The following is a 13,693-nucleotide window of genomic DNA, read 5'->3' as shown; positions in this document are numbered from 1 at the left end:
TGACCCGGTGACTGTTCCTCGCCCTTCCTACACTGCCCTGCCCACCGCCGCATTTCCCACATTATTTTATCATTTCAATATATTATTTCCAAATTGAAACCAGATACCTATTTAGTTTTTCCCACCATATCTTCCCCGGTCCCGTTCCCTCCAGCCCCAGGTCACAGAGCTCTCAGTGAGAGTTTCGATTCCCACCCCATCCCGACACACAATTCAGACCCACACAGGAAATGTGCAGGTTTCATTTAAATCAGTCTATGTCTGTAAACACTAATTTCTATTCACATTCCTCCAGCCTCACTGAACAGGAACACTGAAACATTAAGTGAGAAAGCAGCAGGAGGCCATTCAGCCCCTCTAACCATCAGCAAGATGGCGGCTGCTCTCCGTTCTCAGCCACATACTTCTGCCCGATCCTCATTTCCTCGATTCCCCTCGGTCTCCACACATCTGCTGTTCTCTGTTTTATGTGAGGACGATCACTGAGTCTTCACCACTATCTGTGGTGGGGATTTACAGACATTCACCACCCTCGGAGTGGAGGCATTTCTCCTCATCTCAGTCCCGGACAGTCCACGCCCTTTTGCAGAGACTGGGATCCCTGGTTCAACCGGTAATGATGGTGTGCATTTCAATGTGTTCACCTCTCAGTCCCCGATTCTCTAAATGAAAGGGTTATCGCATTTAATCTTTCTTCATATGATGACCCCACCACTCCAGGGATCAGTCTGGTGAATCTTCATTGCACTCTTTATAACAAATACTCTCTAACCTCTTTGTTAATCCTCTATGGAATTAATTTCAATCATCTGCAGCCTCGTGTTGCTCCAACCACTCAGCTCCCATCCTTGTCACTATTTCCACTTTCCCACCTCCCCCCTCACCTGGATCTACCTCTCAGTCCCCAGCCCTTGCCCCATCCCGACCCCTCACCTCTTTTCTCTATTTCCCGTCCACTCTCAGTCCAGAGGGAGGGTCTCGGCCCGAAATGTTAACGGTCCATTTCCCTCCACAGATGCTGCTCGGCCCATTGAGTTCTTCAGGCAGCGTCTTTGTCTCCTGGTAAACTAACACCCTGACAATGTGGACCATAGATACCCCTTCCTCTAAAAGTCATCGAATCACTCAAACAGCTAATCGCTGACGGGAATTATATTTGTTGGTCATTACATTCCAGCTGGATAGAGTTGATGGGGAGTTCGGAGTGTCCCAGTGAAAGAGCCGAACGGCCGAGCTCTCTGCGCTGTCCCTCCGGCTCCGGCCAGTGGTGGCGCTGTGTTGACCCCCCGCCAGTGTCTGGACTATAGGGAGACGCGCAGGCCCGCTGCGGACACTAAGCGTCGCAGCTCTGGGACAGTCCGAGGCGGCGGTGAGCAGGGGCTGATGTCGGGTTTGTGTAAATCGGGGGCCGATAGCAGTGAGAAAGGACTTGACCGGATCTCTGCCGGGTGGCTGTGGGCTCCAGGCTCTGCTCAGCCCCGGTTTTAATTTTGCGACCGAGCCAGGGCTGTGGGATCAATTCCTTGTGGTTCTCCAAGGTGTTTGGGGAGAATGGGCTCTGTCTGTGTGTGTGGGTAGAGGTTATGAGTGGAGTGTGGGTGTGGGGTTGTAGGCGGGATGGGTTCTGTTGGGAGAAAGTGGGATGATTGGACATTCCGTGATACGGGGAGGAGGGTACCGAGACAAATTAAGTTGTAAACAAGGGACGATCTGGTGAACTGGATCAGACAGCTTAGCTCGCATGTCCTTTCAGGAAACGACAATTCTCTCTTCATATTAGTGACCGGCTAAGATTGCTGTTCACAAGATTATGAGTTACAAGATCGTGTGTTACAGAGTCCCAGAGTCTAGGACAGCTGTCGCCGTCATGGGCTGCGAGATGGTGAATGAGGAAGAAGCTTGTTGACGGAGGATACCCAGAGGCGAGTAGGTCAGACACGGAATCAGGAATTGAATTGAATCGACTTTATTTCATACATTCATGAGGAGTAAAAATCTTTACGTCATGTCTCCATCTAAATGTGCAACGTGCAATCATAGTAATTTATAATAGTTTATAATAATTAAAATAGACAACGTAATATTGAGTACGTTCAAGTCAGCGTCAGTTCATCAGTCTGATGGCCTGGTGAAAGAAGTTGCCCCAGAGCCTGTTGGCCCTGGCTTTTATGCTGCGGTACCGTTTCCCAGATGGTAGCAGCTGGAATAGACTGACAGAGATGTGATTTCCTGTGTCACAGGTATAGACAGTCGTCTCAAGTGAGGTGTTTGTGCGGAGATGCCGAATCCCTGGAGGTGGAGGAAAGATGACACACCAACAGGTGGAACCAGCTACGGGAAGACATGCTTTGTCAGGTCTGACGACGAGCTGAATGTACCGTAACCTTCAGACTGAATCAGAAAGCCATTCTGAGGGTACTTGAAATGTCAGACGCGGGGGAGATGTGATCCCATGTGCAGAGGACAGGGGTTATGTCTCTATCAGACCCTCAGTTAGATGGTTCAAGTTACAATGTGCAGGGATGAAAACACAGTGTTTGGGGTCTGATTTAATCACTGATTCTGACACAGTGAGAGGATTAGTTTAGCTGTAAGGAAGCAATATTAATGGAAGAAGACACAGGAACTTCATCAATTGCCAGTTGTTTAGCAGAAGTGACCAATCTCTATGTTACCTTGACAGAAACAGATATTCCCAGTGGTGACAAAGGGGTTCAGTCTGCTTTATTTCAGGTTGGAGAGGGATGTGGAGTTTTGAAATCAATGCCTCGCGGTGCCACCATCGTTAATTTAGCATGTCCGGAGTGGTGGATCACACAGCACGGAAACAGGCCTTTGGCTGGCCATACCTGTTCTGACCATCCACTCACAGTCTACACTGGTCCCATTTATCAGCACTTGGTTCACAGCCGACTGTATCTCGGCAGTTTCAATGCTCATCCTGTTCGTAAATGTTGTGAAGGGACCTGCCTCCACCACCACCTCGGGCAGTGTGTTCCAGATTTCAGCTACCCTCTGAGTGAAAAGTCTCTTCCTCAGATCCCTATAAACCTCTTCATCCTCTGCTTAAATCTATGCCCTCTGATCAGTGACACCTCTGTCCTAGGATCGGGGCCGATATGGGCATCAGTGAGGCCTTTGATAAGGTTCGCATGGTAAGTTGCTGTGGAAAGTCAGATCACACGGGATCCAGGGAGAGCTGGCTCACTGGATGCACAGTTGTCTTGATGGTAGGAAGCAGAGAGTGATGGTGGGAGGCTGTTTATTGGACTCGAGGCCCGGGCCTAGTGAGGTTCCCCAGGGTTACACCCCATTGCTCTCATTATTCATTGATATTTAATTATATTTGCATTTGCACAGTTTGTTGAATTCTATGCTCCACTTGATCTTTCATTGATCCTGTTACTATTCTATAGATTTGCTAAGTGTTCCTGTAGGAAAAACAATCTCAGGGTTGTATGTGGTGACATATATGTACTCTGATAATAAAATTTACTTTGAACATCACGCATTGCTACCTGTCATCGAGATCAATAATTTGATTAAGAATGTACAGGGTATGGAGACTAGGTTTGCAGCAAATTCAAACAATTACATTTTCTGAAAGATATTCAGTATAATCTCTCTGCTCTGTTTCCCTCTCTGCATTTGACCACCCCCTCCCCTTACTGTCTTCCCTCTCTGCCCCGTCCTCCCGCTCACCCTGACATTGGACATACATTCAGGGTGAAAGTGAATTATTTTCGGGGAATCTGAAGGTGAATTCTTCACTCAGAGGTTGTTGAGAGTATGGAATGAGCTGCCAGTGGAAGTGGAGGATGTGGGTTTGATTTAGACACTAAAGAGGAATTTGGGTGAGGACGTGGATGGGAGGTGTATGGAGGCTCTTGTGCAGGTAGTTGGAACTAGGCAGTAACAACAAAAACAGGTCAGCATTGACTGGAAGGGCCGAAGGGCTGCTGGTCTCTGTGACTCTAATAATATAGTAATTTGTAATTTCCACATCAGTACTTTACTGTTTATGACTGAACCCAGACATTTACCCAAACAAGAATTGTAAGACTCTTGGCTGGCTACAAAAGGCATTTACAAGCTGTGTTTCTTGCCAAAAGGGGTGTTACTAAGTACTGACCATGCAGGGCGCCCAAACTTTTGCTTCGGGCCCTTTTCCTTTTTTGTTATTTTGAAACTGTAAAAGATGGAAATTAAAATGTAATCTTGCTTAAAATATTAAAGAAATGTGTCATCTTTGACTTTATGCCTTTTCGAAATCAGGTCATCTTTTACTCGCTGAGCTATTCACAGGAACAGAAATTTTGACCAGGGGTGCCCAGACTTTTGCATGCCACTGCTGGGCTAAGTGTGTAAATGTAGGACGGGACCACGTTGAAAAATAAATGTGCTAGGTTTTCCGAAATTGACCCCTTCCACCTGAGGCCACGAATATATCAATCACCCCTCATATACATTTTCATCCAAAATGAAGAGGATTCAGCACTCCATGTGTGTACATGCAATTGTGATCAGAAATACAGACCAGAACACGTACATGAGAGGCCAGCTCAGAAAAATGAATCACCACTCTGGAAGAAAACATGAACGAGTGGAATGAGTATGACCCTCCATGGGAGACATCCCAACAATCTGAGCAGACGAGATGGTGACAAATGAGCCCTGAATAAGGACGTTAACTCCCAATGTCATTCTTCCTCAGCCAGAGATCTGAGGGGCGAAGAACATTTCAGACAGAACCGCAGTCAGTTCGAATTCTTCAGTCTGCAGGAAATTCAAGGGAAACCTCTTCACCCAGATTAATGACAATTTGGAACCCATCACCACAGGGAGAGTGAGAGGTGAACAACAGGGGAGGATTTGAAAGATCTGTTGTGGAACAGAATCAGGTCCAGCCAGCCTGAGTTGACTCTCTACTGTACACTAGGTGTGTTATAAATTCACTAAGTACCAGAGACAGTATTTAAAATAGGACTGATTTATTTGTCACAGATCTAGTCCCATTAAAGGTGAATATGCAGCAGAGGAAACTCCTCCCATGCCCAGTGACCAGGGTGCAGACCTGGGTGTGGTGAGCAGCAGCAATAGTTGCAGAGTTCAGCACCAACAGTCACTCTCGAAATTGCATTCAGCAACGGTGATGGACAAATATGCAGCAAGCAGCTTATTGAAACTTTCTCCCCAGTTTGAACCCGGTAGTGTGTCACAAGTGTAACGCACTGTAAGGTTTTACTGCTGATGCAGTGGACTCCCTGCAATGTTTCACTGCTGAGGTAATGGCTTCTCTGCAGCAGCAATGTTTAGGGTAAGACTAGAGATAACAGGGTTTTGGAGTGTGGGACTGTCCAATGACAGAAATGTTCTTCCTTGTGAGTCAGGAAGAGAGATTTTCATGGTCTTTTCCTGGCGAGAGATGAGAAGAAGAGAGAGTGGGCCCTTTTTCTTTCTTTTTGATTACTTCACTAACCATATAGTCAAAGTAAGAATTGTACATCTCAGTCATTTAATCACATATTGTGTACTGTTTGTTATTTCAGGGTACTGATTTGTAATGGGACACATAACACAGCATCCACCCAAACAAGATTTCTTAAGTTTGGCCGGGCTGGGGGGTTATCACCCCCTATATTTAGCTGCTAGCCGAAGCAAGAGTTGCATATGGTTAGATTACTGAGTGAATCACTTCTGAAATACACAGCAGGTGAACGGTCTCTCCCCAGTGTGAACTCAGTCATGCACATTAGGTTGATTTCACAGAGAGAATCTCTTCCCAAAGTCTGAGCATCAGATCGGCCTCTCCCCAGTGTGAACTCGCTGGTGTCTCTGTAGTTGAGATGTCCGAGTGAATCCCTTCCCACACACTGAAGCCTGAATTATGCTTCACCGTACGGTCCACATAGCTGCATATCTGACGCGGCACCCTAGGCCATACCGTACGCCGTAGCCTAATGCGCACCTTATGAAAATGTAACTGTGCGTCACAGACCGCGAGAACTGTGATCGGTCTGCTTGGTAGCAGCTCATTTCCTCCTAGGGATTTCCTGTTGCTTCGAAGTTGGAAAATGGACCAAATCGAGGAGAGGTTAAGTGAGGAAGTCAGAAAATATGTACATTTGTACGACTCTTCGTTGGTATACTATAAAGACTTGCAAATGGCATGAAATTCGTGCAAATAAATTTCCACAAACATCGGTTTGGATGTCACGGACTGCACAAAGAAATGGAAAAACTTCTCTCTTTTCTGCGCTGCAGTAATTTCACTAAAAGTAACTCTTGTTCAACATCTAATAGCTCCAACTCCAACAAGATGTACTCAGCAGTCAGCATCGTTCCCAACTCCACATGAGTCAATTCAACACAGTGCCATAGAACCCCAACACCAACTAGCGTTTTGCCAGAGCAACGCAGACACACGAACTCACAAGTAAAAATGCTCACAACGGCATAGGCCACTTGCGTGGGCTACTGTGTATGCTACACTGTAGCGTCTACACAGAGGGATAATTCAGGCTTGAGTCTGTGAACGGCCTCTCCCCAGTGTGAACTGACCAGTGTGCTTGCAGGTGGTATGACTGAGTGAATCCCTTCCCACAGTCTGAGCAGGTGAATGGCCTCTCCCCAGTGTGAACTCGCTGATGTACCTTCAGTTTAGATGACAAAGTGAATCCCTTCCCACAATCTAAGCAGGTGAACGGTCGTTCCCCAGTGTGAACTCTCTGATGTACCTTCACTTGAGATGATTGAGTAAATCTTTTCCCACAGTCTGAACAGCTGAATGGCCTCTCTCCAGTGTGAATTCGCTGATGTACCTTCAGTTGAGATGACCGAGTGAATCCCTTACCACAGTCTGAACAGGTGAATGGCCGCTCCCCTGTGTGAACTCGCTGGTGTGCCAATAGGTGGGATGACTGAGTGAATCCCTTCCCACAGTCTGAGCATGTGAATGGCCGTTCCCCTGTGTGAGCTCGCTGATGAACCATTAGGTGAGATGACCGAGTGAATCCCTTCCCACAGTCTGTACATCTGAACGGCCGTTCCCCAGTGTGAACTCTGTGATGTACGTTCAGGTCAGGTGAACAAGTGAATCCCTTCCCACAGACAGAGCAGATGAACGGCCTCTCTCCAGTGTGTACTCTCTGATGTACCTTCAGTTTAGATGACAGAGTGAATCCCTTCCCACAGTCCGAGCAGGTGAACGGCCGCTCCCCAGTGTGAACTCGCTGGTGAGCCATTAGGGTGGATGACTGAGTGAATCCCTTCCCACACACTGAGCAGGTGAATGGCCACTCCCCAGTGTGAACTGACTGATGTCTCAGTAGCTGTGATGACAAAGTGAATCCCTCCCCACAGTATGAGCAGGTAAACGGCCTCTCCCCAGTGTGAACTGACCTGTGTGCTTGTAGGTGGGCTGACTGAGTGAATCCCTTCCCACAATCTGAGCAGGTGAACAGCCTCTCTCCAGTGTGAACTCGCTGATGTACCTTCAGTTTAGATGAGCAAGTGAATCCCTTCCCACAGTCTGAGCAGGTGAACGGCCTCTCCCCAGTGTGAACTCGCTGATGTACCTTCAGTTCAGATGAACGAGTGAATCCCTTCCCACAGTCTGAGCAAGTGAACGGCCTCTCTCCAGTGTGAATTCTTTGATGTACTTTCAGTTGGTGTGAGCAAGTGAATCCTTTTCCACAGTATGAGCAGGTAAACGGTCTCTCCCCAGTGTGAACTCTCTGATGTAGCTTCAGTTTAGATGACTTAGTGAATCCCTTCCCACAGTCCAAACAAGTGAACAGCCACTCCTCAGTGTGGACTTGCTGGTGAACCATTTGGTCAGATGACCGAGTGAAACCTTCCCTACAAATTCAGCAAATGACCAGCCTCTGCCCCAGTGTGAACTAACTGGTGTGTCCACAGGTGGGAAGACCAACTGAATCCTTTCTCACACACAGAACAGGTGGATGGCCTTGTCCCAGTGTGAACTTATTGATGTCCCTTCAGTTGAAATGTCCATCTGAATCCATTCCCACTGTCTGCGCAGATGACTGGGCACCCCCTACCCGTTTAAAATGACAGGTGTGCCAGTCGGTCAGATGATCGATTGAATCCCTCTCCACAGTCTGAGCAGGAATGCTGATCGAGTGAATCGCTTGCTCCACTTCTTAAATATCTGGACAGAGACAGCAAAACTGGTGTGTTGTGTTTTAGATTTCCGGAGAGAAATTCCTTGTGATTTGTAACCTGTAAAAAGATTTACAAAATCAATCAGTGGGTGTAGGACAAAATTTCAGATGATATCATTTGAGTTGTCAAGGTGTGATCTGACATCACACAGTTACAGTGAGGTTCAACACAAGTTGGAGAGAGAAATCATCATCTAACTGGGCACAGTGCTGGTATCTGGAATGACCATCAAACTCTCTGATGCTCTTCCTGTCTCTATAAGAATGGAGCATTTCTGCCATCTCCGATCTGTGACCTGGCTCAGTTTGACTCTCTCCATTGGTATTATTCCCTGTTCCCACTGAGCTGCATGGGTTCCTGGCCCCACAGTAACTGAAACACTCTCACTGAAAAAGCCAGCAGTGCATTCCACACACCCACCACTCTCTGTGTAAAAAACTTACCCCTGACATCTCCTCGGTATCTATTTCCAAGCACCTTAAAACTCTGCTCCCTCGTGTTAGACATTTCAGCCCTGGGAAAACAAACCTCTGGCTGTGCACACGATCAATGCCCCTCATCATCTTATACACCTAAAAAAGGCTCTAAACATAAACAAGGAAATTACACATTGCTTTGAGGATTTGTTGGAAGTATACAAGATGATGAGGGAGAAGATTGGTAAATAAATGCAAGCAGCTTTTTCCACCGAGGTTGGGTGGGATGACAATCAGAGGTCATGGGTAAGTGGGGAAGGTGAATATTTCATGGGAACATTTGGAAAAGCTCTTTACTGAAATGGTTGTGAGAGTGTGGAATGAGATGCCAGCACAAGTGGTGAATATGAGCTCGGTTTCAAAATTTAAAAGCAGTTTGGATGGGAGCCTGGATGGTAGAGGTATGGATTTGTGTAAAAAGGGCCCAAAGGATATCGGGGACCAAATTCACCACAACCACAAACTGTTCCTGCTGCTACCATCCAGGAAATGGTACCACAGCAAAAGGACCAACAGGCTCCGGGACATCATCTTCCACCAGGCCATCAGACTGATTAATTGATTTCTGTTTTCTTGACTGTCCTATATACAAACTAAATATCATAAGTTAATTTAAATTACACATTGCACATTTAGACAGTAATGTAAATATTTCTACTCCTCATCCATATGAAGGATATTTGTAATAAAGTCAATTCAATTCACCATCTCCACTATCTGTTCTGTCAATCTAGCTCCCATTCCCCCTACAACTTATTTAAACCACATCAACCCCCCCCCCCCCCCCGCACTACCTCTAGCAAGCCTTATCACTGGCATATTAGTTGCCTCTTGGTCTGTTCCCCTAACTAACAAATCTCCTATCACCCCTTTGACTTTCCTCTGTCAGGCAGTTACCCCCAACAGTGTCTAAAGTGGTCCACCTGCTGTTGTGCGGGATAGCAACAAAGTACTCTGCGATGGCTATTTAACCTCATTCACCTGCCTGACTCTCACACAGTTTCCTGTGTCCTGCACCTTGGGTGTAACTCACCTCTCTTCATGTCATATCTATCACCCCCTCCAACTGCTGGATGATCTGCAATTCACCATATCAAGATCCAACTCCTTAAAGTGCAGGATTACAAGCTGCAGCTGGATGCACATCTTGTAGGTGAGGGCATCAGGGTCACTGGAGGTCTCCCCTCCTTCCCTTCAATATCCCCTCTAATTTGTAATAACTGATGTGCAGATAAATCTTGTTTTTTTTTACCCAGTGACAAGATGTGCACAGTGAATTTTATATAGAGAGGTATTCATTTTCACAGCTAGCAAATCACTGTCAATAGGAACTTTGTTCTCCTCTGGGTTTGATCCAGTTCATCTGCACTCTCACACAAACTATGTAGCAGGCCTGGAACGGGTAATGAAGGATTTTCTCACCAAAGCTTTTGCACATTGTCCATATGTGATTTGCTTGCTAAATTATGCTTTAAAAAGTCAGATTTCCAAATAGCACTCCATTTCTTCCCACTTGCAAATTCTCCAGCAACTTTAGCATCACCAGAATGCACACAGGTAACACCAGTTTCTGTATTGTACATAAATATTTCCCCTGAAGTCTCCCCCAATGACTGACGGTGGTGAACTCAGTGATGGCAATGCCAATGTATATGAAGGGAAGGGCAGTAGTCTGTCTCACTGGAATCTGGCACATTTGTGAACTGGAAGCTACTTGTTGCCCAGGGCAAAGGTGTTTGATATCATTATGTACCCAGAGAGAATGGGACAAAACATGTCCTCACCGGTAGGAAAGTCCACAGCAAGAACACACACAAAATTCTGGAGGAACTCAGCAGACCAGACAGCATCTATGGAAAACTGTACAAAAGCTGAGTTCATCCAGCAATTTGTGTTGCTTGGATTTCCAGCATCTGCAGATGTTCTCTTGTTTGTGATTGGAGATAGAACAAAGGTGATTTTCTCAACTGGTGATATAAAAGATTTTGTTCCCTTTCTCCTAATACTTGCATTTAGATAGCTGGAGCTCAGCTCTGTCTGAGAGATCTATCGGTTCCCATTCCCTCATCGGCCGGAAGCTCCCCGGGACCCATGTACGGATCGTGGGGCTGAGAGAGAGGGGAGAGAGCAGGAGTGTCCCGGGATTGCGGGTCACGGTGTCCGGATTTCATAGGAATCGTCCCTCAGTCGTTGTTTAAGATAAAAACACAGATAATCGATCTTACCCGCAGACGGTATTTCCAAGGCCTTCTGTGTACCGTGCGCATGCGTGATACTTGTGATGTCATCGGCCCTGACGCCCGCGCATCTGTTCGGTGCTTCAGCGCCAGCGAAATTTTAAACGCACGGCCTTATGGGTAATCACGGTGCCATTAAATATTTCTGCAGGCTCTGGTTCAATATTCATACCTCATTTTTTTCGTGTGTGTATAGAAAAATCTGCAGCTGTTTTAACGCAGAAAGCTCCCATAAACAATATACTCAATATCAACGTGTATCCAATGCCAAAGTAAAATGCAGATATAAAACACAGGAGATTCTGCAGTTGCTGGGAATACAGAGACGCACACACACAAAATGCTACATTTTCGAGTGGATTTACAAACCTCTCCTCTCACTCACTTATTCCGTGGATTACTGAACTTTTCCACTTTACCATCTTACGACTTTAAGCATTGTTTTTCAAGCTTGATAGTTTGGGAGCTATATATACGCACAACACTGTTAACTTCAGTTTATTTCGTTTAATCTTTTATATTTGGAGTAGATACAGATAAAGACAGTGGTTTTAACATCAAAACCAGACTCCATTAGTGATCTATTGCTGCTGGTACGTAACAATTGTGCTGTCTGAGGCACAGTCCTTTAAAATGGGTAAAAATGACCTAAAACTTTGAAAAGAGCGGGGAAGAAGGAGTTTAACCATCTTCGTCCGGAGCCCTGAAGAACGTCACAACCACAGTGAGCTCATCGTCTTATTCAGCCTGGAGAAAATCATGCAGGAAATTCATGCAGGTGTATAAGATGATGAGAGGCATTGGTTGTGTGGATAGCCAGAGGCTTTTTCCCAGGGCAGAAAAGGCTAACACGAGGGGGAATAGGTTTAAGCTGCTTGAGAGTAGGTACAGGGGAGGCGTCCGAGTTAAGGTTTTTAAGCAAAGAGTGGTGTGTGTGTGTGGAACGCACTGGCAGCGATGGTGGTAGAGGCGGATACAATAGAGTCTTTTAAGAGACTCATAGATAGGTACATGGAGCTTAGGAAAATCGGGGGCGATGCGGTAGGGTAATTCTAAGCAGCTTCTAGAGTAAGTTACATGGTCGGTACAACATTGTGGGCCAAAGCATCGGTAATATGTTGTAGATTTCTATGATTCTATGAAATTCAAGGGAAATCTCCTATCCCACGGAGTGGTGACTAGTTGCAACCTGTCATCACAGGGAGAGTGATAGGGGAATGGCAGGGATAGATTTTGATATTCTGATATGGAACAGAAACATGGACAGGAACAGATGGGCCGAGTGGCCTCTCTAGTGTACACAGTGAGTGTGGTAGAGACAGTAAGTACCTGAGACACGGGATTTGATACAGAAGTGATTTATATATCACAGCTCCACAATATTAATCACCAGTCCAGTTTAAGGCTAACATCAGCAGTACAGACTCCTCCAATGCTCAGTGACCAGGGTTCAGTCCTGGGTGCGATGAGCAGCTGCAAGAACTGCAGAATCTGACAGTGACAGTCCCTCATGAACCTGCAGCTGCCTTCAGTCACCGTGATGGTTAAACATTTAACACGGAGCTGATTTGAACTTCCTCCCTGATGTGAAGTTGCTGGTGTTGCAGCAGCCGGGATGATTGAGTAAAACTCTTTGCTCACTCCGGACAGAAATCTGGCCTCTATTTATTGTGAACTCACCGGAGCATCACAAGGTGGGTTAACTGAATGAGTCTCTTCGCACACACGGAGCAGGTGAACGGCCGCTTCCCAGTGCGAAGCTGTTGGTGTATCTGCGATGGCCGACTGAATCCTACCAAAATGAGAGCCAGTGAATGACATCTCACTGCTATAACGTCATGGCGATGTATCCAATTAGATCACGGACATGGACACGTGTTCGGGCTCTCCTTGCAGCGAGTGGGGCGCTGTCTTCTCCGCCATCTCCGCCTCCACATTCAAGGATTGGCGGCATTCAAGCGCTGGTGAACTGACAGATACAGCGGAACTAACGAGCAATCACAAAGCAACTAACGTGTTTGTGATTCCCATACTTAAATCCTTTGACTTTTCTAAGCTGGTAAAAGTTTACAAACCACGTCAGTGGGTGAAGGACAACATTTCAGTTCAGATAATTTTAGTTTCTATGGTGCCTTCTGAGAAAAAACACTGTCACAACTCAAAATAATTTGGGGGGACAAGACTTCATCTTCTAACTGGCCACAGTTCCGGCATCAGGCACAATATCAAACTCTCTGCTTCCCTCTCTGTATCAAAATGGATCATTCCTCCCCTTCATCAGTCTGTGACTTGGCTCAGTTTGTCTGTCTCCTTCGCATTCTGAGCATGCGCCACACACCTGCTGAGATCACATTTTATTTACACGGCTGTGACTAGAGACTTTCTGAATATTATGTCCCTCCTGGCATTTGACGGTGGTAAAATCAGAGTCAGCAATGGTATTGACCCTCAGGAGTAGGTGATTAGGCTTTTTCGTTGGAGATCGATAAACTGCCGGCAGTGTGTGTCTGGATGAGTGGGTCGTTTTCAGACTGGAAGGAGGTAGCGTTTGGAGTACCCCAGAGATCAGTCCCTGACCACAGTTGTTCACAGTTTAACGTCCTGGCGGAGGCAGCGAGATGTCAGATGCCCCAGTCTGCTGGTGACGCAGAAAGAGTGGAGTTGGGGGAGGGGAGGCTATTCACATGCAATTTCGTAGCTTTGCAATCAGTACATAGTGCACTGTGGGGCTGCAGTGGCGGGTTCCAATCTGCTAATTAGATTTGCTGACGGCATTACATTGATCCGCCGGAT

The 13,693-nt window shown here is 46.4% G+C and overlaps 2 protein-coding genes across 2 annotated transcripts in view; both read right to left on the bottom strand.

Moving 5' to 3' along the window:
- Positions 1-13,693, bottom strand: part of LOC140721795 (uncharacterized) — a 287,528-nt gene that overhangs the window by 18,122 nt on the left and 255,713 nt on the right. The gene's annotated exons all lie outside the window — the stretch shown is intronic.
- On the bottom strand, positions 4,982-10,942 carry LOC140721798 (uncharacterized). The gene is made up of 2 exons (XM_073036610.1): positions 10,889-10,942; positions 4,982-8,244 (listed from the first exon to the last, which is right to left on the bottom strand). The coding sequence occupies exon 2, from the start codon at positions 7,830-7,832 to the stop codon at positions 6,501-6,503; it is 1,332 nt and encodes a 443-aa protein (XP_072892711.1). The 5' UTR covers positions 7,833-8,244; positions 10,889-10,942; the 3' UTR covers positions 4,982-6,500.

Source organism: Hemitrygon akajei, unplaced genomic scaffold (genome assembly GCF_048418815.1).
Source record: "Hemitrygon akajei unplaced genomic scaffold, sHemAka1.3 Scf000061, whole genome shotgun sequence".
NCBI classification, from domain to species: domain Eukaryota; kingdom Metazoa; phylum Chordata; class Chondrichthyes; order Myliobatiformes; family Dasyatidae; genus Hemitrygon; species Hemitrygon akajei.
The sequence above is the reverse complement of the archived record's forward strand: the minus strand, read 5'-3'. Positions and strand labels throughout refer to the sequence as shown.

What these genes read in the sequence shown, in the direction of transcription:
- LOC140721798 (XM_073036610.1), bottom strand. Translation starts at nt 7,832, where the DNA reads ATGGTTCACCAGCAAGTCCACACTGAGGAGTGGCTGTTCACTTGTTTG.